At 40.9% G+C, this 25709-nt stretch overlaps 1 protein-coding gene across 1 annotated transcript in view; it reads left to right on the forward strand.

The window, feature by feature from the left end:
- Positions 1-25122, forward strand: part of slc24a4b (solute carrier family 24 member 4b) — a gene marked incomplete at both ends in the record, with an annotated part of 38893 nt that extends 13771 nt beyond the window's left edge. The window contains 15 exons of the mRNA XM_080513655.1: positions 6759-6835; positions 9185-9259; positions 9341-9425; positions 9521-9624; positions 10980-11054; positions 11155-11180; positions 11738-11791; positions 14164-14315; positions 18810-18979; positions 19232-19373; positions 20416-20582; positions 21919-22033; positions 22654-22766; positions 24019-24084; positions 24973-25122. Of these exons, the coding sequence (XP_080369781.1) occupies positions 6759-6835; positions 9185-9259; positions 9341-9425; positions 9521-9624; positions 10980-11054; positions 11155-11180; positions 11738-11791; positions 14164-14315; positions 18810-18979; positions 19232-19373; positions 20416-20582; positions 21919-22033; positions 22654-22766; positions 24019-24084; positions 24973-25122 (1571 nt within the window). The remainder of the gene's footprint in view (positions 1-6758; positions 6836-9184; positions 9260-9340; positions 9426-9520; positions 9625-10979; positions 11055-11154; positions 11181-11737; positions 11792-14163; positions 14316-18809; positions 18980-19231; positions 19374-20415; positions 20583-21918; positions 22034-22653; positions 22767-24018; positions 24085-24972) is intronic.
- Between the last annotated feature and the right edge of the window lie 587 nt (positions 25123-25709).

The raw sequence follows: 25709 nt of genomic DNA on the forward strand, positions 1-25709 counted from the left end.
TGCGTTTTGGGTTAGCAGCCCCGCTGCAATCTTTACAACTTATTGTTTGACGTGGAGACCCCCCCCCTCCCCAAATAAGATGACTCGTGATGTTTTTCATCATGTTTACAAGAATGGCTTTTAGTCCTAGCCGAGTCATGTGGCCCACTGTCTGCTGAAGCAAGCTAATTATCTAATAGGCTAATAATGACCCAGAGGAATCATTCTGCTCTGAAGAGTCTCTTGACTGCTGTACTGGAGTGTCAATTGTACTCGGTTAATGACCTGGCTGGTCTGTGGGTCGGTGCGCAGGCTGTGGCAGAAGGTAGCACCAGGCGCTCTGCCAAAACATCTTGCTCATGTCACATTTTTATTCAGTTGTGTAACTCTATAAACTGTAAATTCATCGCATCAGTCCATGACCCTTTTATCAGATTAATGTGTGTAACTACATACCCTTGGTGTGCCTCCATCTTGGGGGGGTAAATTGTGATTTGCCAAAGCCATCCCAGCAGGGGTCTTGGGTAAAAACTGCTATTCTCTGTGCACCATCCTGCCAGTCATCCGCTCTCCAGTGACAGAAGGCACCTGATACTGAGCGCAGTTGCATAACGCCACCATGGCATCTGGAACTGAACCAGATAGTGAAATAATTATTGCAAAAAAATTAAAGACTGACTTTAGTACATCAATAAAGGTTATCAGATGGAATGCATTTTTGTTTTAAGCTGTGGATAATTGCCTTTGTACAAACATGGCAGGAGTTCAGCCCTGACATTATGAACTGAATTAGTTTTTAAAGGTTACTTTAGCCAAGGAAGTAAATACCCTTGGAGCAAAATCGATAAGGAGAGCCTACATAAGTCGAAGAGCTGCTGTTTACAGGTGTTGCTTGTTGATAGTCTGTGACTAACCTACAAGCCAACTACTAATCTAGAGGAAGTATGGTGCTTTAACTCTCCTCTGAACTCTGTTCTGCTCTTCAGACTTGTGTGATAACATTCTTTTTCAGTGGAGAATTGGTCAAGTACTTCTTTCAAAAAGATCTGTGATTTAACAGGTTTGTCCTATTAAACCACATTAGCTACATGGAGGAATCTGTGGTTCAAGCTCTATAAGGTGGAGGCTCATCCTTTCATGCTTGAAAACAAACCAAATAAAACATTACCCTGCTTTATTAGATGTTGTTGAAAATCAGCTCTTTGGAGTTTTTCTAGCCCAAGTACAATTGTCAGAGCATGAGGCTAATACTAGTCTAAAAATAAGGCACAGCAAAGCTTCCAACCTGTGCTTTGATTTCTACAAAACACTCTCCTTGTGGTGTGACCCTGAACGCATAATAAACCTGAAATATTTCGTGTGGTACTTGGAATACTATGAAAAGGCTTTCTCTGTGGGGGCAAACATCAGACTGCCTCCATTGTCCCTGTTGGCCACTTGTTGGCACTCAGCCTTAAAAACCAGTCTTGGTGGGTTTCCTGTCTTATCAGATACATTTTGAAAGTGACCTCATGAAAACTCCACAAGCTTTGATGCAAAGATACTGTGAAAAGTGCAAGAAAAATTTATTATTCCTGGGTTTTGGACTAAATCCTGTGGCTAAATTGGTGAACCTTCAGTTAATTGTGTTTTTATAATAAGCTAATCATTTCTGAGCCAATCGGTTGTGCTGACATTTAATTGTATAATAGGCTATACATAAATGCATACATATCCCCGAACAAACTGCCCTTAATTTAGGTGATGCCCTTGAAAGCATCCGTATGCACTGGAGCGGCAATGTCTCTCAGAAACTCCCTCAACACATATTGTGGGGACCCTTTGTGAATTTGTAATTACTTGTGGGGTTGACAAGAGGAAGGCTGTGGACACTGAACAAAGATGTTGCCAGTAATTTTTTTGCATAAGCAGCACAATCAGGTGTCCAAACAGTTTATTTATAGATTGTTAGCCTCGCTTCTGAAGAGGACTTTTTTTTTTATTAGTTTCCCGCCCGCAGCGCAGGTCCAGAAGTCATCTGTTCACGCTGCCCCTCCCTTAGCTGCCTTGAAATACACAATAGTACTATGCAGACACATGAGCTGCAGGACAAGTTTTGGTTATTTCTTCATATTTGTACAATGCCCAAACCTTTGTTCAGCAGACTTGATTGACCTTTGACAGCTGAAATGATTCAATCATAATTGTCCCAGGTATGATGATCAATCACTAAAAGCTATTGCTGGGCTCAGCCCTAAACGGTTAGCCTTCATGAAGCTGTAATCTGTGAATACGCAGCTCCTTTTGCTTGATAAATCATTCAAATGGTTTCCAAGAAATATATAGGCCGTTTATTTCTGCAGTAAAACGCCATGCTTGCAGTGTATCAAAACACAACGCCATCTCCATTTTATTTATTCAGCCTCTGTGAAAGAAGGCTTCAGCCGAAGTGCGGAGTATTTATCACTCCATTTATGAGCCTCAGTTCAGATGCATCACTTAAGCAATCTGCCTGTGGTCCCGCTTGCACATCCTGTCCCCCTCCTGCCCTTGTGTGGGAATTGGCTGTGGAAGCATGCCCATGTCCGGGGTGACCTCTGCCGCGAGGAGACACAGATGAACCCTGCAGACACTGTCTGGTTGAATGTTTACAGCACGTGGAGGTGACCCCTTCCTACCTGTCACCACTCTGCTGTCCCAGTGCTGCTGTCCTTTAAACACCTTTTTGTTGTCGCCTATTTTTAACGCCCTCTCAGTCCAAGCTGATTGCATACAGTGGCAAGGGACATGCCAAGTAACTAAAGAACTGGAATGGCTATGGCATTTAATTATTGATTAATGGACGACCTCCAGGGCAGTTAACCGAACATGAAGGTAGGAGGGAAAGAAAAGGCTTGGACCGCAGGAAACTTACACCTGATCCCTTTTCCACATTTTCTCGGCGCTTAACAAGTAACCTTCTGCAGCTGCAGGGATGTACCTTAGCGGGACTGTTTGGCCATAAGGTATCAGTGGGAGTTTAGCCTTCTGTATTGGCATCGGTTTGTTTTCAATCACCTCTGAGGGCACAGCTGACAAATCCTGTAATTGATTGTGCCTTCACCTCGGGCCGTCGGCTTTGCGAAACGTTTCATTCAGCAAATAAACCTGTCAAAAATGAAATGAGCTAAAGTCGCCTGCCACAGTCAATGTTGCTGTAAGATTTCAATGTCAGCCAGGTGTTCCTCCCTTTCTCCTTGCACATCGAGGTCGCAGACTGTGTACCCGTATTCAGCTTTTTTATTATTCTGCTCCTTAATCTAATCAGGTGCATTTACCATGTCAGGAAGTGCAGTCGGGGTACTGCTGTGTTGCGAGACATTAAAACTCAAATTAAGCTCATAGTAATTCATGTCCCACAGCCAGAAAGCGTTGCACTTTGTTTTTGCTGCTTTTGGTAACGCATTGAGTGACACGGTGATACACAATGTACCATATTTCCATTTGTTTGATGTAATTGAGTGAAATCCAGGGGGCATGCAGTTGATTAAGTGGTATTGGGTTACATCCTGTGGAGTGTTTGATTTGCCTGTGCTGGGTTTTGTAAAATGCCCTGACTCCACAACATCAAATATTAAAACAGACTTTGAGGATGAGATGAGGGTAGTTGGAAGGCTCAGATGAGGTACCCATAGATGTATAATATATATTGTTATTGTATAGCTTTGAATTAGTTTTCTGCAGAATTGCACAACTTATCATTCTATGTGCAAAAACCACCTGTACACCTCAGTAATTCATTTAAAAGTGTTAAAAATGCATCTCAAACTCTGCAAGCTGTATTTATGTATACAATTGTTTTCAGGTGCAATGAAACAACATGCCAACATAAGAAGCCGAACTACCACCTCCCCTTTCTCTGCTTGTCTTGATGTGATGAGTGGAGAGATGGAGGAGGAACAGTGTTTGAAAGTCCAACTGTAAACCCTCATCCAAAATGTGGGCAGCATTTTTTTTTTTATCCCTCCATATTCTCATTTTCTTTTTCATCTTTCCATGCTTACAGGCTTTCTCATGGTGTCTGGCAGAGGGAACTATCACAAATGCCTCAAATCAATGTTTTCTTTATAGTGGGGAACGGATATGATTTCGATATGAGTAATGGAATTGAACGATGGCTTGCAAACTATTGAGCAAGTTGGTGTGAGGCAACTGATGCATTTATGAGTTAGGAAGTTTGTTTGTTAATAAATTTGTTAAAGGAGAAGTTTGAAAACAAGATTTTGACTGAATCATAACGTGTAATGCAACTCGGCAGTTCTTGGTTGTTCTTTTGCCTCGTTGTTTTCGTGGCATGACTGAGAGATGCCTGTCCAAACTAAACAGATCCTGAGCAATATCAAAATTTTGGACACACATTAGCAATGGGTTCGATCCAGTATCGGGTTCCGATACAATGTAATTCACGGATCGAAAATTTCCGATGCAACCGACAGAGATTTCCATTCCATGAAGCCGTGTCTGTGGTTTTCTGTTGCTAAAATGACTCTACAAAGTGTTTCCGTGCCGGCTGCTCTGCTCGCTGGCTGCGATATGTGGAATGGATTTACTGACGGAAGGCGGGTCTCAATGAGATGCAGGGGAATGATTCAGGAGATCCATTCCACAGTTTGCAGCCAGCGAGTAGGCTAGCGTAGCAGCACTGCGGCTATTCAACCTTTCATGACATGTCCGCTGTTTGGACATGTTTTACACTCAGAACACCGCAAAGCATCGACGTTGATGGTGCATCCTAATGCGTGGCTCTTTTAGTGCACGTGATGCATATTTCATTAAGCACCTCTTGATAAATGCAAATAAAGAGAAGTCATTGTGGACAGGCTCTTTTGTTCTCACTGTGGGAGGTGCTGTTTTACATGTGACTGTTGTGGGAAACTAAAAAAAAAAATGTTTCAAGGCTTGACCTAAAATATCTAAGATTGTGACTGTAACTGTATTATCATTATTGACAGAATATATTTATTTGGAGAGTGGACAAATAGCTAAATTGGTTTTAAAGGTTTCAGACCCCTGCAGTGGCAAATTGAATTCCAAGTATATGCAGTTAAATGAGTCCAATATTATTTAGATAAATCTAGAAACAATTTTGCCCCAAATTTTTAAAGTACGTTTTGCTGGTCCGGCCTCTTCAAGGTACAATAAGGCTGTGCGACAACCCTGATCTAAAATTAATTTGCAGACCAAACCTTGTTTTTAAATGCCAATAATGGATCACGGATGCATCCACACTTAACAGTTGAACTTTCCTAAAATTCTCAGATGTTCACATTTTGTACATATTTATGTACAGTCTTACAGCAGAGATTGACTGTCTTGATCATGCCAAGTGCGACAAAAATTAAATGGGGTTACATGACTTTCCTTCCATCTCCATTTTGCGACTGGAAGGCAGCAGAGAAGGCAGATGTGGGGCTGCAGACTGCTGGTTGATGCTCTTCAGTGTCCTCGGTCTATTCCTCTCACAGTTCTCCAGCTTTGCTTATTTCCCTCTAGCTATTGTCTCTCATGCTCTGGTTCCACCTGCTCCACCCAAAGCACATCAACCGTATGACTGGCCTAGTTAGGTATCTGCGGATTACATCAAATATATTCCTCTCGTTTCTGAAGCCCCCCACCCCCTTATGAAGTGTGTACTCTGCATACAACTGGGATACAAAGATAATATGACCCCACTGAAACACGCTCTGATGGTTTTCAGTGTAGTGTCATTGTTTTTTTTCAGAGCTGTACAACTTGTAATGCCTGAGTGTTACTGTGATCATTCACATGAATCTTACCATAACTTGAGTCCCTGGAAGCTCACGAGAAATAGGTCCTGTAAATAAAGTAGTAACTTTCTTCCTTTGAGTTAGTGTTTACGGAAGAAAAAAAGTGTAGCATAAACAACTCTTTATGAGAAGCAATTCTGAAAAATATGGTTTTCATCAATATTTTTGTATCGACCTGCACAACACTGCAGTGCACCAGTGTAGTCTCACAGAGCTGCTGGTGGAACTGCTGCAGTACATGTCGAACCAAACCTCTAACTACATGTATCTTAAGTAATACAGGTGTAATGCTGCAGCCTTGTTACAAGGGGAGTTGAGCTGTGGGCCTGCAGCTCGGGCGCAGCAGGAGCAGGTCGTGCAGAGGCCGCTCCCCACAAGTGCCGCGTCTTGTCAGGGGGACGGCCGGTTTCTGTCCCCAGCCAGGTGCACCGTGGAATGGCTGTGCTCACCGAGATCCGAGCCGTATGGTGGTATCGTGATAACGGAGAGTTCCAGCTGGAGCTATGGGTGATGACTTCTCAGCATGGGAGACGTTTCTGCCTGCTTGCTTTAATCCTGTTTGACATCAGATTCCTAATGTAACCCACGATTTTTACATCTGCTTTTGAGATGACGTGATAGCTGCCGTCCTTGTTCATTGTTTGCTCGCGGTGTCACATACTGCAGTTTGAATATGAGAGTTGGAAGAATTTCTTTAACCTTCGACCTCCAAATTTTTTCCCTTTTTGGCTCCGTGGCATGCTGCAGTTTAACCACATTGAATGTGACATTTTTACCATGTTAGATAACGTAGAGAGGAAAAAGATGGAATAGAAATAACACAACTAAACTAATTAGCGTAAACTCTGTGAACCAATGGGGCTGCCTGAGGCTGCGCCTAGAAGACTGATACCCATCATGGAGTCACTCGGTGCTCTGTGGGTGGGGTGGGGACGTGTACCTCGCAGTCATGCTGCTCGTGTGTGGTGACCGTGACATTTCCTCTCTCCTCAGCAATACACGAGTTCCCCGATGACCTTTTCACCAACAGTGAGCGCAAGAGTGGAGCCGTTATGCTGCACATTGTAGCGGTAAGAGCACTTTTTTTTTTTTTTTTTTATTATTTTGCACCTATTAGTCAAATAACATGGCTCTCTTAATCTTAAGAAAAGCGGCATAGGACAATTTGTGTTCTCCAATTATATATATATATAAAAAAAAATTCTAGTCAAATTAGTGCAATAATGGATACACATGAGAATAGGAAAATAAATCTCTTTAAACAATATGGACCATGGAATTTCTTTTTGTTTGAGCATGGCGCATCCCTCTGAACATTTTGTCCATCTCTCGAGTTTATTCCCTACTTGTGCAGAGGAGTAAGAACACAAATCGATAGATGGTACAATACAACACTGCAAGTGAAGGGAACACAAGTAAACCCCTTTGAACCATGTACTAAACTCCATATATATTTTAATCCTAAACAACCAACAGGAAGAAATGTCAGAAATCTGTGCTGGTCTATTATGTTTGCCACAACTGTCAAATGTGACGGCAGATGTCCGACACTCAAGTCTTCTAAAATGTTTCTTTTTCCCAGACAGACTTGCATTTTATAGTTATTGTAATGTTGTAAACAAAAAGACTCGCAGGCTTACCGGCTAATGATCAAACATAACGTATATGTGCAGGGATCAGCCTCTCTCTCTTTAAATGTGTCAGATGCACAACAAGAACCAGAATTAATGTCATTTCAGTGTTTCCCCATGTCATAAAACTGTCTTTCAAAGGAGATAATTTGTTGAAATCGTCATTAATATGCTAATAAAGTCCCAGTTTAATGTCACTGTGATTCATCGTAATGACGCTAACTTTTTTCCCCCTCCATTGTCTGAGTTTATTTTCCAAATTACAAACCATTAAGGCCATTTGTGTTAAGCGTCATTGACTTGACAGCACTAAGTTGTTATTGTTGGTTATATTGCAGCTTTGCGAAAAACTCTCCATGCAGGATTTTTTGAAATCCAATGAAGTTGTAGGAGTTGTGGCTGAAGTAAGATTTCAACCTGCTGGGTACTAAATTGAGGAGCATCTGAAGTGTTTGTGGCAGGACCTTGTTGCCATTAGCTAAAGTTATGACTCATTGGGTTTTTATCGATTCAAAAACTTCACAAGTGGAGAAAAAATATTCTGGACTGTTTACGCTGTAAGCTCAACTGTGGCACAATCACATTTTAATGTTTTGGAAACTTTAAACCTATACATTGCGCCATACAAAGACTACACAAATCAATGAATGCTATACCAGTCTACTCATTTGTATCCTTTATTACATTTAAAAAAACAAAATAGGACAGTTGAGCAATGATAAAAATATGTCACAATGAATAAAACAAATTTTAGCATGGAACTTCTTAAATCTTATTGTTCTGCCTCCTGTGTTCTTCTTCCTCAGAGTAAACTTACTGCATCCATGCACCTCCTCATTGGTCTTCATCTTCTCTCACCTGGCATCCTTTTCCCTACATTCATGAGAAAACCATCTTGTCTCTCTCGATTTCCCTTCAAAGTGTCCAACATATGCTGTCCCACTTATGTACTCATTCTCAACTGTCCAGTCGGCTCATTCTCGGTGAAAACGTCAACATCCTCCGCTGTCACGTCCAGCTTCCTGTTTTTCTGTCAGGGCCTCGGTCTCTAAACGATGCATCAGAGCCGGTTTCACCATCCTGTAGACCCTGTCTCTTTGAACCTCTTTTATCTGGGAACCGTTCATCGCAGATCTCTCCTGAGCATCGTCTCCATCCATCTATCCCTCCCTGCCTGCAGTCTTTTCACCTTTCTTTCACAGTTCCAACAAGAGAAATGCATATCTGAAATCCAACCAGACCTGATGTTTGTGTCGAGCGCCTGTAAACTACACCCACACTCCTTAACCGTGTGCTCAGTTGTATGCTCCACTTGTGACTTAATCTTGTCCTGGATTCATGGCTGAGGAGAGGCCACAATGCTTGCGGGTTTGGTGTGCTTTCACTGTGGTCCTGCACTGCCCCCTGTGGATAGCATAGAGAAGAGCATGCCTGTCAGGACTGTTGGGCCCTGGTGATGTCACATCTGATCTATAATTTATAGATCTCTCTTCAGCTGCTGAAATAAGCTTCCTCCTCCACAGCGACTGGAGTATGCAGATCTTAGATTTACCACACTGTAAGGGGAAAGTGCTCGCTACTAAATTTGAATTTAATGCAGGTTCAGTTTCAAATGGGCACTGGGGTGCGAGGAGAATCCCCTTCACGTGTCCTTTTAGCTCTACTGAGGCACATTTAACTCACATTTCTGCTGATTTAGAATGTATTCATACAGGAACCCGCACTTGTGTATTTCCCTCGTCCTTGTTGCAAACCCTACTGACAAGTAACCTCTGATTCTGTCCGTAGACACTCTACATGTTTCTGGCCCTCGCCATAACATGTGACGAATACTTTGTGACATCGCTGGAGAAAATCTGTGAGGTACTGCAAAGGTCCAATCTTTTTGAGCTACACCCAAAGTGTTGTTTTTGTCTAAGAAGCTTTGCTGTATTTTTTTTGCAGAAATTGGATTTGAGTGAAGATGTTGCAGGAGCAACCTTTATGGCAGCTGGCAGTTCTGCACCAGAGCTTTTTGCATCCGTCATTGGTACACACTCGCACAAACACACTTGCACGTGTGCAAACATTTCCCAGATGGTTGGTGTCACTGCTGATTCTGACTGCTTGCCTCCTCCTGTGCAGGTGTCTTCATCACACACGGAGATGTGGGGGTGGGGACCATCGTGGGCTCCGCCGTCTTCAACATCCTATGCATCATTGGGGTCTGTGGGATCTTTGCTGGACAGGTGTGTGAGAGTGTGAGAGGGAGTGATGCTCTGCTGCGGCTGCATCATTCTTTTTATTTATAGACCGCGGAGCAGCACATGTGTGCCTGAAGTTTTTCGCTGTGGGGAAACAAAGCCATCTGCTTCAATTAGTTTTCTCAAAACTGGTTTGAGTGAAAATGGAGACGTAAACTCTTGAGGTGTCAACAAATCATGATTCATGTTCTCAACGCTTTTGCAGCCAGTTCAATTTGCATATTAAGTGCTTTTAATGATGCGCATTAACAAAAACACCCTATAAAATTCTCTGCAGATACAAAATAACTCCTAAATGTTTACTATGGTTTCATCCAATTTTAACTCATTAAATATGTACCAACTATTTCAGGTGTGTGTGTAAACTACGTGTAAACACTCATCAAGCGAAAAAGACGATAACGATCGGTGATATCGATTAAAATCTGTCGTCTTGAGTAGTGTAGGCTGAGGTTTGCAGACGACGGTATGTCTACAAACAGCCCGAGATTAATTTCTGACCACTGCAAAAATGTCTCACTGCATTTGAATGCTGTTACCAGCTACGGTGAACAACCAATCAAAATCCAGCAGAAAACCATGATCAAAACACCTGAACAATAGAAACTGCATTAGATTCCCAAGAATGTAAAATTCTTGCTCATAAATATTAATATAACAACTTGTTTGTCTTTGCTTACTGGCAGCACATGTAGATGATTTACATGATGATCCATATTGGTAAAAATGTTAACATCTGGCATTCAGGGGCCATTAAAACAATATAATATTGAAATAACAACTCAAAATGCTTTTGTTTGAGTGCAAATAAATAAAGAGTACATTCTGAAATGTTCACGGTTGATGCACATTTCAAAACCTGTCATGAATAACCTGAAACAGTGATACCTTTCAGACTTATGTTCGAATGAATGGGATGCTCCTCTAGTTTGGTGCAAAACTGCAGTTCAACTTTGAGCTCTTAGTTTATGAGATCGTATTAACGGTGTGTCCCATGGTGGACATATTAGAAATAGCAGGCTTTTTTTTGTTGTTGTTGCAGTATTATCACTCTGCAGCGTTATCCTCTTGGCTGAATTGCAGTGGTGGAGCATATGTTCGACATCCCAGGCTGTAGGGCAAACAGTATTTCACACAGAGAATACCTGTGATGTAATGACTGAAGAAACTCTGACATTGTGTTGAACATTTAACATTTTTTGCAGGTTATGGCTCTCTTAAAGTCCCTATATGTAAAGTTAATGATGCACCATTGCTTCTTGGGTTTCCAACATTATTTACACATTTTTAACAAATCCAGGAAAGGATGGAAACGTAACCATTTCCTGTGAATTTCTCAGGTGGTGGTGTTGACCTGGTGGGCTGTGTTTAGGGACTCCTTCTACTACATCCTCTCTGTTCTGGCTTTGATTGCAGTAAGTTTGCCAAATTCACCAAGTACATTTAATGGCTATCAGTTATCTTTTGTCATCCCAATTATGCTTTTTTTTTTTTTTTTTACTTGAAATTTTTCAGTTCATATACGACGAGAAGATTGTTTGGTAAGTTTCAAGTCCACTTCCACTCTAGCCGTATTTCACGTCGAGACTGTTTAACCTTCTAATGAAAACATGATAGTATTTTGTCACTCATGTTTGAGAAAAACAAATCACTAAACGGGTTGAATTGGTTAAATGATTTTCCTGAGGTGGTCTACCTGCATGTGATAGTGTTTAGCATAGTTCTGCTTGAAGCTGACCTTGCGCCGTACGTCTCTGCTGCGGTAATTTTCCATTATTCAGTAACTGGCTCATGGCCACATACTAATGGTCACTTTACAAGAAAAATTATTGTCTCCGCTTTAAATATGAAATATGCAACCTTGAAAAGACTTGCAATTTGGAAAATGATCATTTTATGGTCAAGCTTTGTTGGTTCCTTATTGCAGATGCACGGTAGCTTCTGCTTTACATTCTTTCATCAGCTGCTGCCAATGCTCCCTCACAAGGTTTATCATTTGCAGACAGGACCTTGAGTCTGAAGCTGAAATATTCAGAAAAGTTTTAAACTTGCCTGTGAGGACTTGAATTTGTTGTTACCGTGTGTTTCTCTGTACCAGGTGGGAGAGTCTGGTGCTGGTGGTCATGTATGCAGGATACATTCTCGTCATGAAGTAAGTTGTGCACGCTCTTTTTCCAACTCTGTTTAATCAACCATGATGGCACATTTGGCTTTACACTCTCCCACGCGGCCACCTGTGAGCAGATGAGTATCCACGACTCGCGGCGCTCACAAGAAGACTGGTGGGTTTCCAGCTGGAGGGGAGTGTCTCGCTCAGGTCGCCGGCCCAGATGTTAACGGCTGAGTCAACGCAGGATGCTCCTGCTGGGAAATCTTGGTCAAACGGCTAATTAAACTACAGCAAAGTGCACTTTTAAACTGTAATTCTGGGTTGTTTTATCTTCTGGCTGCCGGTATCCAGTGCTGTAGTGATTACGTTGAAACAAATGCATCATGTACGTTATGTTCTTACAATATTTTAGTCTTTTATTGTAAAAGGATTGTAGTGGGTGTGTCTGTAATCTTTTTACCGAAGGCCTGTCCATCAACTTTTAGTCCAGCCACACAGACTCCATTAAGACCACATTTGTGTCTTTACAGCCCAAACGGAATAATACTGACCGCGTTGCCCCGTACTGATGCTGCTGTGTCTGTCCAGCTGGTAATCTGTGTTACACTCAGCAGCAGTCTGCTCTCTCCCCGCCATAAGGGTTTAATCTTTTTCCCTCTGCAGTGGCTAAGAGCACAGGCTTAACTGGATCACTCCTCTCCTTTCTCATTTGGAGGGAAGAAGTGCTTACTGTAGGATATGCTGTCATATGTCTCCCTTCTCCCAAAAATATCCGCTGACCATTTCGGGCTGTTCCAGTCAAAATGGAGTAGAGTGGGTTTTGTATGACCCCCATCAGTGCTCCCGCGGTGACCTTCCAGGGCTCAGACCAGATATATTTTTTCTCCCTAGCAAAACAATCTAATCACGAGGAAATATGTAATAATCCTTGAATGACTTTTTTGTCGTCTTTTTTTCAATTCTTTGGATTAGTGAGTTTTGGATTTGGTCCTGATTAGTCACAAATTTATAAAAATGTGTTATTTCTACATTTATTTATTACACTTTGATGCATGTCTGGGCTTGGTCCAGTGAAATTTACACAGTGCTAACCACTACGTTATCGGTTTTAGATTTTGGAATTTAGACTTGCCTTTTTTCGTTGAATTTTTTTGATGGAAAGTTGAAGTACATATTTTGTAATTGTCTTGCTCGCCATTAGTCTGATCAGCCATGTTGGTCATTGATGTTGCTTCGGATCTTTTAATTATAATTCTGCTCTTGGCTGCACAATTTAGTCAAATCTGCCTCAAGCAGATCTATATACAGTGTGTTCGAAGTGAATTTGGCGGTCTTGGATGAAAGAAGGGCAGTAGTGATGAAATCTTTACTCAAGGCCTAAAATCAGTGTTCCCATGTTGTACAGTGTGAGGGGGTTGAGGACGTTTTTGCTGTCGTGCGACCACAGTCCGCCAGAAATAATCGGACGGCACCAGGAATCAAGTTGAGAACAGCATTGCACCAAATTGTTAGTGTGCACATTCTCAAATAGCTGAAATGTTCTTCACTGAGCGTTTGCCTTGCATTACAACACCCTGATTGTGTTTTTTTTTAGCTTTTATTAATCCCTAAAGGTAGTAATGGGTAGACAATGTACTGCATGAATTCCTTCTTGCACATAGATGTACGTTTTTACCTTTGTCGAGAGAGATTGTGTAGTCAGACCTACTGTCATGCCCAAGTTTATCCATGTCGCACAGGCTAGCAGCTGCTAGATTTTAAAACGCTACTAAAATCTTCTGTTGAAGCCTTTATTCTTCAATCAGATGAGAAAAGAAAAATCAAGCCAAACGGTGAGACTGAAAACCGGAATGAAGTGAACTGTACCCCATCAAAAAGCTGTTTTTGAAGTTGAATGTTGGTGCATTGAAAGGTGCTGAGGGGATAGAGTTGGCTCTTGCTCAGCTGAAATCACCATGTTCAAAGGCAGTGCCGGTGTTTGCAGCATTTGGTCCATTTTCACGTAATGGCACTCAGATGGTCTCACTGAAGGTCTGTGTGGCTGATGAAAGCTTTGTGATTGCCTTCTGGGAACTTTTTAAAATGTATTTCTTTACTTTCTCCTCCTTTCTGCTCTGATGCAGAAGAGTACACCCCAGCCAATTTAATATAGTGTAATGCTGATGCAGTTTTTTTTTTTTTCTTCGTAAAGTAGGCCACCTGAACTGTAAATTCTATAGAAGTAATAAGAGGAAGCAGGTTCTTTTGGCTAATTATGCAATATTTTAAACGTACTGCAGCCTTTGATCTAAAGCGTGTTCGGAAATATGAATCCCGACACTGAATGTCCCCTCTTGTTTGTTCTTATTTTGCCCAGTTTGGTCTCCAAACTACTGGAGTACCTCGAATTTAATTATCTTCCATCTGTTCACTAGGTTCAACTCCAGCATGCAGAAATTTTTCATGGGGAAATCGAATAAAAACGTGGCCAATGGTAACGCTGCTGCCAGCAGTGAGATGGAGGACGGTAATACTAGTTATGATCATGTCTGGGATGACGACCCGTCATCACCTTTACTCTCGGCAGGTAAGGTTAATCAGACAGGCTGGTGCCCCGTGAATACTCACTGCCAGGAAATGCAGATAATGTGTTGAAAGGAGGTCCTGAGCCATGAGATAGCTGATCCCAGTCTAATTCTGTGGAAAGATGGATATTTCCTCCTGCTGAAGGGTCGGTGGCTTTGCTTCTTTCTGCTTAACTAACTCAAACTGCTTTGACTTTCACTTTTTGCTGAGAAATCACCTGAAAACAATAGTTGAACATTTTTGGCAACATTTTGCTCTCTCTCAGCCATAATATCACCATATCCTCATGTGAAAACTGTTTACAGGTTGCATTTATAATTGGATAAACATATGCATTTAACTAAAGAGTGGCATGTTAAATTTAGTTGCCTACCTATGGTGGGAACAGAAGTGTTCTTTTGCGTAATGCCATTTGGGGCGACTTCCCAGTCCTTCAGATGGTGCAAGCAGTGTTTTTGGATCAATAGTATTCTCATATCTAAATATGTACTGTTGAATACAGTCACAGTTCACATAGGGGAGAAAACCTAATTTCTTATGTGGCTTTATACTGAGCTTGCTGTTTGTTGTTTTTCTAGATATTAATATACCACAAAATCCCCACGTTTGCTAAGTTGGAGAACGCTAAGCTGTATATTTATCTGTAAATATTGCATCACATTTATATCTGAATAGTTGGCTGTAAATAAATCTTTGAAGCACCATGTTTTGCCTGCAACAGTGTGCTAAGCTTGCTAATTTGTAGCTGTAGATTCACATTGAGCAGTAAATATAGCTGTCAAACGTTTGGACGCACCTTTTCATCCATTGTTTTATTTTCATGACTGTTTACATTATAGATTCTCAATGAAGGCAACAAAACTATGAATGGACATATGGAATTATGTGGTAAACAAAAAGGTGTAAAATAACTCGACAAGTTTTATATTTCCTCAAAGTAGCCACCCTTTGGTTTATTGACAGCGCTGCAAACCCTCGGCCTTCTCTCAATGAGCTTCATGAGGTTGTCCCTTGAAATGGATTTCACTTCACAGCTGTGCATTGTCAGATTTAATTTGTGGAGTTTCCTGCCTTAATGGGGTCGGGACCATCAGTTGTGCTGTGCAGAAGTCGTATCGCTACCCAGCTGACAGCCCTATTTGACAAGTTAGAATTCATAAAATTGCAAGAACCAATCAAGTTGGTAAAGAGAAGCGACCGTCTATTACTTTAAGAACTGAAGGTCAGTCAGTCCAGAAAATTGCAAAAACTTTGTCTCCGATTGCAGTCGCAAAACCCATCAAGTGCTACAGTGTAACTGGTTCACATGAGACCAGGAGTCACCTCTGCTGCCGAGGATCCGTTCTTTTCTGGTGACACTGTCAGGGATTTGTTCAAAATTGAAGTCATTGAACCAGCACGTGCCATCCCATTCGGTTTGTGTTTATTTGCACCATCATTTATTTTTCTGAAGGACAATGAGCCCAAATACACCTCCAGGTTGTGTAAAGACTGTTTGACCAGGAAGAAGTGTTATAAAGTGCTGCGAGAAGACCTGGCCTCTACAGTCACCTGACCTAATGGAGATGGTCTGGGACGAGGCGGACTGCAGAGTGAAGGCAAAAGGGCCAACAGGTGCTCGGCATCTCCCCTTGGAACATTTCAGGTGACCCTCCTCAGGAAGCTCCTCCAGAGTGAATGCCGAAAGTGTGCCAATCAGCAATCAAAGCCAGTTCTGAAGAATCTTGACTATAGATGTTCGAAGTTATTTCACACTTTTTTGTTTACTGCATAATAAGAAGGTGTGTCCAAGTTTTGACAAGTAGGGACTGTTTATATCCCCATTACTTCTCTTGCCACAGTATGCTGAGCTTGGTAGCTATCTATAGCTGTATATGTAGCTTTATATATAGCTGTACAACTGTTTCTCCTGCTGCAGTATGAAAAAGCTCCTGGTTGCTCACTGTAGATATTTGACATGAGGATGAGAGTGGCATTGGAAGCAAAAATATTTCCGAAAATGTCAAACTATGTGTTGGATATAATTATGGAGAAACACAAAAAGATCAAGAAAACATGGGTCCTTTGATCTGGGTGAACTGCACTACCCAAAAAGACACTTTGACAGATTTCCTTTTGACATTTTTCTTTTTCTTATGGTAATTTCACAAAGTTATGACCCTCGCTTCCTTTTCGAAGCACCAGTGCCTCTGTAGGTGATAAGCAACTGCAGCTTGTCTGGGAACAAGAAATGCTCTGTTTAATATTGGAGTGGCATAATGAAGATATTCTTTAATCTTTTGTGGTAATGCAGTTTTATACCAAGGGACTTTGTTGTCTTGGGTCTAAAATTTATTAAAAACTCAAACAACAACAAAAAAAAAATACCATCTTTCAGTGTTTGAAATTTCTTCATTGCCACAGTACTGCCCTATTGCCTTTCTTGCATTTTTGAGCTTTCGTAATCTTTTCTATAATCGACATTGAATCCTCCTGACAAATTTAACCCTTTCCACTCTGGCTGCATTAGTATTAAGTGTGCCTGTCTGTTTAGCCTTACTAAACGTATTCTTGCTTATTGTCAACAGTGTTGTGCTGCTGTGTGCCAGTTCTTTCTGCTTGCATACTACTTTTCTCCTGCCGGTCTCTGGGGAGTAGACCCACTCCTGAAGTGGTAATGAATTTCACAAGAGGAAATGTTTATACCAGCTCTGTTTACGCAGTTAATTTATGTGCATTCTTGCATGCATAATAAATAAAATTAAGGCCGAGTTAAACTAATAAGTGTAGGGTACAACTTTCCTTTTCCCCCATGCGCTGCATCTTATAGCTAAGCAAAGAGAAAATGAGGAGCTGGAAGCTGCCGATAAGGCTTTTTATAACCGCCGTCGATGGTTCAGTATGTGACCATCGATACGAAGGTACCAGAGGTTATATCTTCTAAGTTGCAGATTTTGAAATTGATCTCAGTAGGTCCATAAATATTCACAACTGGTAGGCAAACTTCAAAGCTGCTACAGGCAATTTGGGGAAAGCTATTTGAAGCCCATGTGTGAAGTGTGTGCAAAACCCTCGTATTGACCAACTCTGCTAGAGTTTTCTGCTTTTTACCCAACGGATGAGGAGCGTTGGCGGCACACAGATTTTTTTCCCCCCCATTATATATTCCTCTATTCCTCCTCCATAATTGACCACTTGTCTTTTACCAGCAAGTAACTGTAAAGGTTGTGGCCTCAACTTACATTTTAACGTCAAGTTGTAGAACAGACAATCTTTTGTTGATGTGTACTACAAATAAAATGAGGCTTTTGAGATTTTTATCCTCATGATTACTATTTTTTCTTATTAGACTAAAAAATGAGAGCTTTAATCTGTCCAGATTGTGGGCATTGGATGCTGACGCGTTGATAGAACTGTTCCATACCAAGTGTGTTTATGCTTATTCTCATTTGCCTCGGTCGGAGTCGGCTCAAAGCAAATGGATCATGATAAAGTTACTTGGATAAGGGGAGAAATGTCTTCCAAGACAAATAAAATCCACTGGTCCTGTTTCAATTGCTTTAAGATGTTTTCAAAGTGTTGGGCAGCCTTCCACCCACTACTGAGACCTCTCGGAAATATTGATCAAATGACTGGATGACACAAATCATAACTGTATCTAACAGTTTTGAGAACTGACTTAATCTTAAATATAACTCTAACAATATAGATCTTCTTTCCCAGATATTTCAATTAAAAGCTAGCGGGAAATGAGTTGAGCTGAGTTTTGCTAAAGAAATTCACAAGTTAAATAAAGATACCTTGTGATGATAATGAAATGACATTTTGCCAATTGATATTATAAAGCTTCAAGTGTGTTTGCACGCGTAAACTTTCAGTTGCAGTTTCTATTGTGTATGGAAAACGGCTACTGTTGAAAATGTTTCATCACTGTTGTCAAACATACGGCCCTTGGGCCAGACTTACTCGTCTAAAGTGATCCACTGCTGGTAATGCATTTTGAGCGAGATTAGCAGACACAGCAAGGCAGTCCTGAACTGCAGCATCAAGCTTTTTGTGAGAGAAATGGCCTTTGTGTCAAACCCAAACTCTGAGGGCAAGTCATGCAGCCTGTGAAGTGGCAGGCTTTATCAAACTTAAACTTCTAACAGAATTTCTTGTGACATCATTTTTCTGATCTGGACTAATTGCGATCAAGTCGCACATTATATATGGCCCCCTGAACTAAAATTTTACCTTGCGTTTTGTAATGTGAAAAATGTTAGGAAGTCTAACTTTCAATTGGAAAATCTGTTTTGTTTCGGGGTAGTGTGTGGTGCAAAGTGGTCAAGCTGGAAGGGCTAATGCTTCTACACTTTGAAAACTCCTGGTCTAAAGCAATAATTGGAACAATATGTTCCATAACTTCAGACTTCTACCCCTTTTAAGAGCTGTTTTGCATTCGAGCATGCTCGTATGAGACTGTAAGGACCAACTCATTAGGATATGTGGTAATTATGTGTAATTATCCCTTCAGTCAAGCCCACAAAACCTTACAGCCGTGGCTCGGTGGTGATGGTGGACGAGATCATGAACGCCAGTCCTTCAAAGTTCAGGTTTCCCGAAGCTGGACTCCGCGTTATGGTCACTAGTCATTTTGGACCCAAGACACGTCTTCGTATGGCCAGTCGGCTCATCATCACAGAGGTACAGCACCCCGTTTCTGCTCCACTAACCGTGCTTCCTCTATATGAAGTGTGCGGAGTGTGTTCAGCTTTGTTTGAGTGTGGACTGTGGATAGGAGTTCAGAAGTATTCAAGGGTTTCCTTATCTTCCTCACACATGTACCATTTCTATTTTTGTTGTTGCATTTAGAACTGCAGAAGTGAATCAGCAGTCACAAGCAGTGCTGGTGTGTCTGCTCATGTGCTCTTTGACTTAGTTTATTTTTTCTGAAAGCGTCAGAAGTTGGTGCAAGCTGCCAATGGAGTGGAGACACAAGTGATTGATGGGAAAGTCGAAATCGAGAATGGAAACGTGCCAGAGGACAAGCCCACTGAGGCCAAGGAGAACGACACCATCTCTCCGTTTCATCTTCCAAGTACGTGACTCGCACAGCTCCATGGTGAATGTGTACAATTTGACATGCATGGATGCAAGACCTAATCTTGACCCGTCGGTCATATTGCACATGTTTACACCCTCCTGTAGGTGCTGATTTTTAGGAAATGGTTTCATTAGTGCTGAATAGAGTTTGCAGCTGATCAGTTCTGTTCCAGAATTTTAATTCCTCTTCACAAGTTATTGATGTCCTCACTCGAGTTACTCACTGCCTTCTGATATACTAGCTAATGATCCACCCTCTTTGACAGCTCGGAGCGAGCCTGCCCTTTTATCGTTCAGAGACTACTGATGTGAAATGTCTCTGAATCCGAGTAGTCTGATTGATCATGAAGTAGACCACGTCCTCTCAGTGGCTTGAAGTGTTTTTCAGCCAAAACCGACACGTAAATGAAAAAAGATTTTGGTGTTGGAGGTTCTATGTGAAATTTTCACAAACAGGCTAAAAGTGATGCCTGTTAAAAAGTTTCAGTGCAAGAAGAGGGGGGAAAATCTTTGTGTTGGTAGCAAATGACAGATGGAGGGATGTTTTTTCCTTTACAGTAAAGAGGATGTCATTGCAAATGGAGTCATGATTCAGACACAAGCTGTAATCTCTTGATTGACCCTAAAGTTGATACGAGTGGATTCATTTACTTGGCCTTTTTTTTCTTTTTTTTTTAAACAAAACTGCATCAACAGTACTGCCACACAATATACATTTCACTGATGGAACTGCAATAAGTTATTTATATGCCCTGTGTATTTATCTTCTGAAAGTCCAAAATGACTGTTTTAAAAATGGAAGAAAAGTGTGAAGGATTTGCGATTATTTCATAAAAATTATACAATCATTTAAGTTTCAATTGATTGCCAGCCTAAATTATTTCATAATCGTGAGATCCATTATGCATCTGTACTTTAATTACTGTTACTGGAAAATGTGATTAGGAATCCCAAGTTATTTTGAAGCAGATTTTCAGCTCTCAAATTATAATTTTTTTCTATGTGATGTGTGTTGTGCTCCTCTCTTGTGACTGCAGAAGGCACCGGCAGCAAGATCAAGTGGCTCATCTCATGGCCTCTGCTCCTCTTGCTGTTCTTAACCGTGCCAAACTGTGCCAAGCCTCGGTGGGAAAAATTCTTCATGCTCTCCTTCCTGCTGTCAACTGTCTGGATTGCAGTCTTCTCCTACTTGATGGTGTGGATGGTGAGTGTATTATGTTGATACTTTTTTGTTGTTGGTGCAACATTTAGATTGGCTTCAACCCTCCAGGGTGGTGTTTAATTTTTACTGTCAAAAAAGTGAGAAATGTTGAATTTTTGGAATAATTACTTGAAGCACCGAAGGTCAAACATTTTTAATGAGGTGAAAATTGTGTTTTATTTCCTTTTGTCATTCCAAATTTGATACTAAAGGGTTGTGGCCGCAGGGAAATATTACACACTATTTATCGATAATTACAATGGGTATTATTTACTCTTTTGCGAGAGTTAATTGTGAAAGTGAACTGTGGTATCTAATGGTCTTTGTTAGTATTAGTGGACAAATGAAGTCTAAAGCTACATTTGATGATGGGGCTGAATGATGCATGAGGTAACGCATAAAAAAACTGATATACACACATTAATGTCAATGTACAAAATACAGGAATTCAACATCCTCAGTTGTGTAAAAATGGTTATACCAACTCTAAAATGCACTTGAAGTATAAATGTAAAAAGCAGTTATTTTGAAGGACATTTCTGTCACTTTTCCTCAAGCATTTATTTAAATGAGGACATGGATGAGGAGAGTGTTGCTGCTCCACATAACTGCGAGTTCTCAATGTTCAATATTACATTCAATTCATTCCCTTTCCTGTCTAAGTAATAGTTGCACCTTTGATGCCCCTTTTGTGCTTCTGCATCCTTTTTGCGAGAATGAAATCCAGCTAAATTGGCAGAAAAATTTATATTTGTGGTTTAAAATGTGAAGAAAAGGTACAGATATCTGTAATGGCATGTTGATCAGGTATAGAAACTATCAGGAAGTATTTGAGCTGGCTGACAGCCATGTTGTGAGATTGGTGAAAGTAAAAAGAATGTGTGGACTCCCGACGTTAGCTGCTCATACTGGAAGAATAAGAATCCAGCTGCAGGAGCAAGGTGTTAACAAGCTGTAAGAGCGATTATAGCTGAAACAAAAACCTGCAAGATGGGCGATCTATGCAAATAACAGACTACGCAAGACAGAAGTTCAGTAAAACTGTACTTGTACTTCCTGGCCTTCCATTTGTCAGTCTGTGCGCTCCTGTCCCATTATGCCGTATAATTCCAGCTGTTTTCTCTTTATGATAGAAAATAAAAATTAGGATACGAGTTGGTTTGCAAATTTTTCTTTTCCCCGTCAAAACGGAACCTTGTAAAAAGGTTGGCGGCGTCTCATATCCGGACCCATTCTGTATTCTCTGAAAACGCATAAATAAAGAGTATTTAACATAAATGTTTCTTTTCTCATTTCCTAAGTGCAGTTTCTGAGCTCTGACCTTCCCCTCTGCTTTCAGGTGACTATAATTGGCTACACTCTGGGAATCCCTGATGTCATCATGGGCATTACTTTCCTGGCAGCTGGAACCAGCGTCCCCGACTGCATAGCCAGTCTCATTGTGGCTCGGCAAGGTACACCTTTCCCTTTATAGCATTATTCAATTCCACATTTAGATGATGTGGTTACATGATGTGCTTTTGATAACTCAAGTCCACCCCAACATCCTCCTTTTATTCTCCTAACTTTGATGTTCCCTGATGGTTAGTTGTACAAGCTTTTCACATAAACAGTCAGTCTTGTAGTTTGAAGTGAAATCAATTTCAGCAGCCTTTTTTTTTTTTTTTAATGCAGTAACATAAAAATGTATTGTAAATGGAGTTACTATTAGTAGTGCATGCACAGATTCAAAGCTTTATATACATTTAAAAATGGAGCGATTGTACGGATATGTACTTTGATGACTTTCAAATAACTAGTGCAAAGACGTGTCAGTCCTCTTGTGTGTACAAGGAAGCACATTGCGAGTATTTGTGCCAAGTACTCCAGATCATTGGAACAAGACAAAATAGTGCAGAGCTGTTTATAGATATTGCAGTGCATGCCTGCGTCACTACTTTCCCAGCTGAATAAGGTTAGGGCCCTGGTGGATATCAGAAGGTACAGATCTGCAGAACAGTTGGAAATAAAAGGGTTTCGTTTGACCTGAAAGTCGAGAGGGAGGCTTTTATTTTTGCTCTGTGTTTTATTGCAGGTTTGGGAGACATGGCCGTGTCGAATACTATTGGCAGTAACGTGTTTGATATCCTCGTGGGTCTCGGGGTTCCCTGGGCGATACAGACCATGTGTGTCAGCTATGGGTCTGAGGTGAGGGTCATTCAGTATTCCAATGGTCCACTTTTAATATATTACTTATGAGTCATGCAGTATCAGCAGGAAGGCATCTGATTGACTCCAAATGTATTCAGCAGCAGAGGAAACGTCTCCAGACATACACTGTTTATTACCAACTACCGTCAACATAAAGAACCCGGTGCAAACCCTGCAGGGATATGGTATAACATAAACCAGACTGTCTGGGTTTAAATGAAGACGTACGAGGATTTGAACCCGACTACATCCAGAAGCAGACTAAATGATCTGTGCTCAGTTCTCCAAGATGTTAAGATATTTGCTAAAACACCCTCTGTGCAAGTTCCTTCCGAGCTTGCAAGTGTGCAGAGAAGCACTTGTTCTGCTTTAAAGGCAAAGGGTGGTCACATCAATAAAGATTCCTCTCCTGCTGTTTCACTTTGCAGTATGCATCAAGAGATAAAAAAGAGGAAACTATTGACACAGTATTTGAAGCACAATTGCTTCCCCACCACCAGCAGCAGCCTGAATCTTTTGCACAGCACTGTATGTCAAGAGGCCAGGAAAGTAGTTTATTGCAATCTCAACATTATCTCATGTTTAAGTACAAGATAATGTCTCTGCTTTACATGTTCCAATAACGATGCTCTTTCATCTATTAGACTTTATTTTAATTTGATGCTACTGAGTTTTTTTTGGTTTAATTACCTTTCCCCTCAACATTGTTTTACTAAAGAAGCAGTTACTTTTTTGTTTTGTTTTGTGGGGTCATTTCTACTTTTTTTTTTCTAGTACTGGCCTATTGCCACCAGATTTCATGTTAGTGAGAAATAATGATTTGAAATGTGATCTATTTCCAGTTAGTATTGTGCAGTGTCATCAAAAATAATGAATGAATCCATAGGGCTTGGAAACATGAAATATATTTTAATTCAGCTTTGCAGTCCGTATATTGCAGATGTTGACGTCGCAATGGCGGTTATTGACAAACATTGACTTAAGTAGGGATTTTTTTTTTCTTCCACTTTGTAAACTCTGTTATTTCTGATTATTTTATAGATATTGTTCTTGATTGTTTAATGAATATGTCTTAGAATTTTTTTTAACATAACTTATTTTTATTTGGGGGAAGTTATTTCTTGATTAAAAATGTTCCTCTACTATTTGTACAACATGACCTCTGGGCACCTCGATAGGGGCAGGGGGGTATAATGAGAGTAATTTGCTGTGGATGAGTAGCTCTTCTCACGATCTCTGTTTGTTTCAGGTGATGATTAACAGTAAGGGGCTGGTGTACTCGGTGGTGCTTCTGCTGGGCTCTGTGGCCCTCACGGTGAGCATATAATCTCTGATCACGATCTGATGCTGCTGAACTGAACACTTTGAGAAGAATAATGTGGTCTATTGTCACACTGCTAATGTTCAAAGTGAAAACCCATTGCGTTTCTACACAAGTAGCATCCCAGTTTGGCTACACTTATCACTGTTATGCAATAGTGACTGCACCAAGTTATGTAATTGGTTCATAGAAATGTGAAAACGCTGCATTGTTATTGAAAAATCCCACTGCATGCACTGAAAAACTCAACTGTGAGACACAAACAAGACAACATTTTTTTGTCTTGTTTTTTGTCAAACAAGACAAAATTGATGCTTCATGGCAAGTTGAAGCTGGCATTGGACAGCTGGACACAACAGCTGTTTCACATTGCGACGTGAAGTGTGTGTGTTGCCACATAACCAGCCGCAAACAAACACACATTTTCACTGAAACTATTATGTGCAGTAAGAGCTGCCAGTTATTTGTGTGATGGCGAGTTCCTGATCTCATCTTTTACTGAATGTGTCCCAGCCGTTTCCTGTCTTAGCAACTTAGAAGTGACACATTTGCCACCTCCAGCTGTAAATAAATACATAATTTAAGTGGTAGACGTGGCAGGGAGTAAACAGAGAAGAGTGCCTCCTTACAGGAGCTTTGACTTCATGGGTGGTAAACTCGAAGCGGTGCTGGGCTGTAAATGCTCACATTGAATCTTTAACGAGACAGTTTTATAGAAAATATTAGTATAAATGTGTAACACTTTTTATTAGTTTTATCCTAATTGTTCACATTTTAGGGGACATTTACCATGGAATTGTGCCAAATTAAAAATTGCTTGCTCACAACTTGCTGAGATGTGTTTTCATTTTCTTTTTCTTTTTTTTATGTCTGTGTGTGCAGGTGTTGGGAATCCATGTGAACAAATGGCAGCTGGACTTTAGGCTGGGCGTTTACGTCTTGGTCCTGTACGCCGTTTTCCTCTGCTTCTCCGTCATGATCGAGTATAACGTCTTCACCTTCGTCAACCTACCCATGTGCATAGAGGATTAGAGCACAGCAGAGAGCTTCAAAATACCAAAACCTCAATGGCACCATAGAAACCCCGACTTATATTTCTTCAATAATAGTGGACCTATGTGCAGACTGTTTATCTTCTCCCTTGCACAACTTTTTTTTTTTGTGATCCTTTATCATTAAACATTAATCTAAGTTGCTCATGAAGAAGTACGCTGATACAGCGGAATATATTTTTCCCCAATTTGTCCTCTTTATCACACAGTGCCACCCCTTAATGCTCTTATTTTGTGGGCATCGCCTGTTACTGCAGTAAAGTCTTTAGTTCCCCTGTGCGCCTGTTAACTTTCTACCCATATAGCATGCCTTTTAGATGTCGGGGACCTTCAGAATCATAAGTGCCCCTGTTGATTGTTGATTTTCAGTGTTGACGTTGTAGATTTACACAGATCATTTCCAAAGCCTTTTCACAAACCAAACCAGAGAAGAAGAAAAAATCCTGTCATGTACTAATCAAAACTCTCACATGGGGATAGCTTTCCTTGTCACTCCTAACCGATCCACCAAGTTTACCCCCCCAGCACCCAAAGAAACACGTACATTAGATTTTCCCTCTTGACCCT

This window comes from Blennius ocellaris (genome assembly GCF_963422515.1).
Source record: "Blennius ocellaris genome assembly, chromosome: 18".
Taxonomy (NCBI): domain Eukaryota; kingdom Metazoa; phylum Chordata; class Actinopteri; order Blenniiformes; family Blenniidae; genus Blennius; species Blennius ocellaris.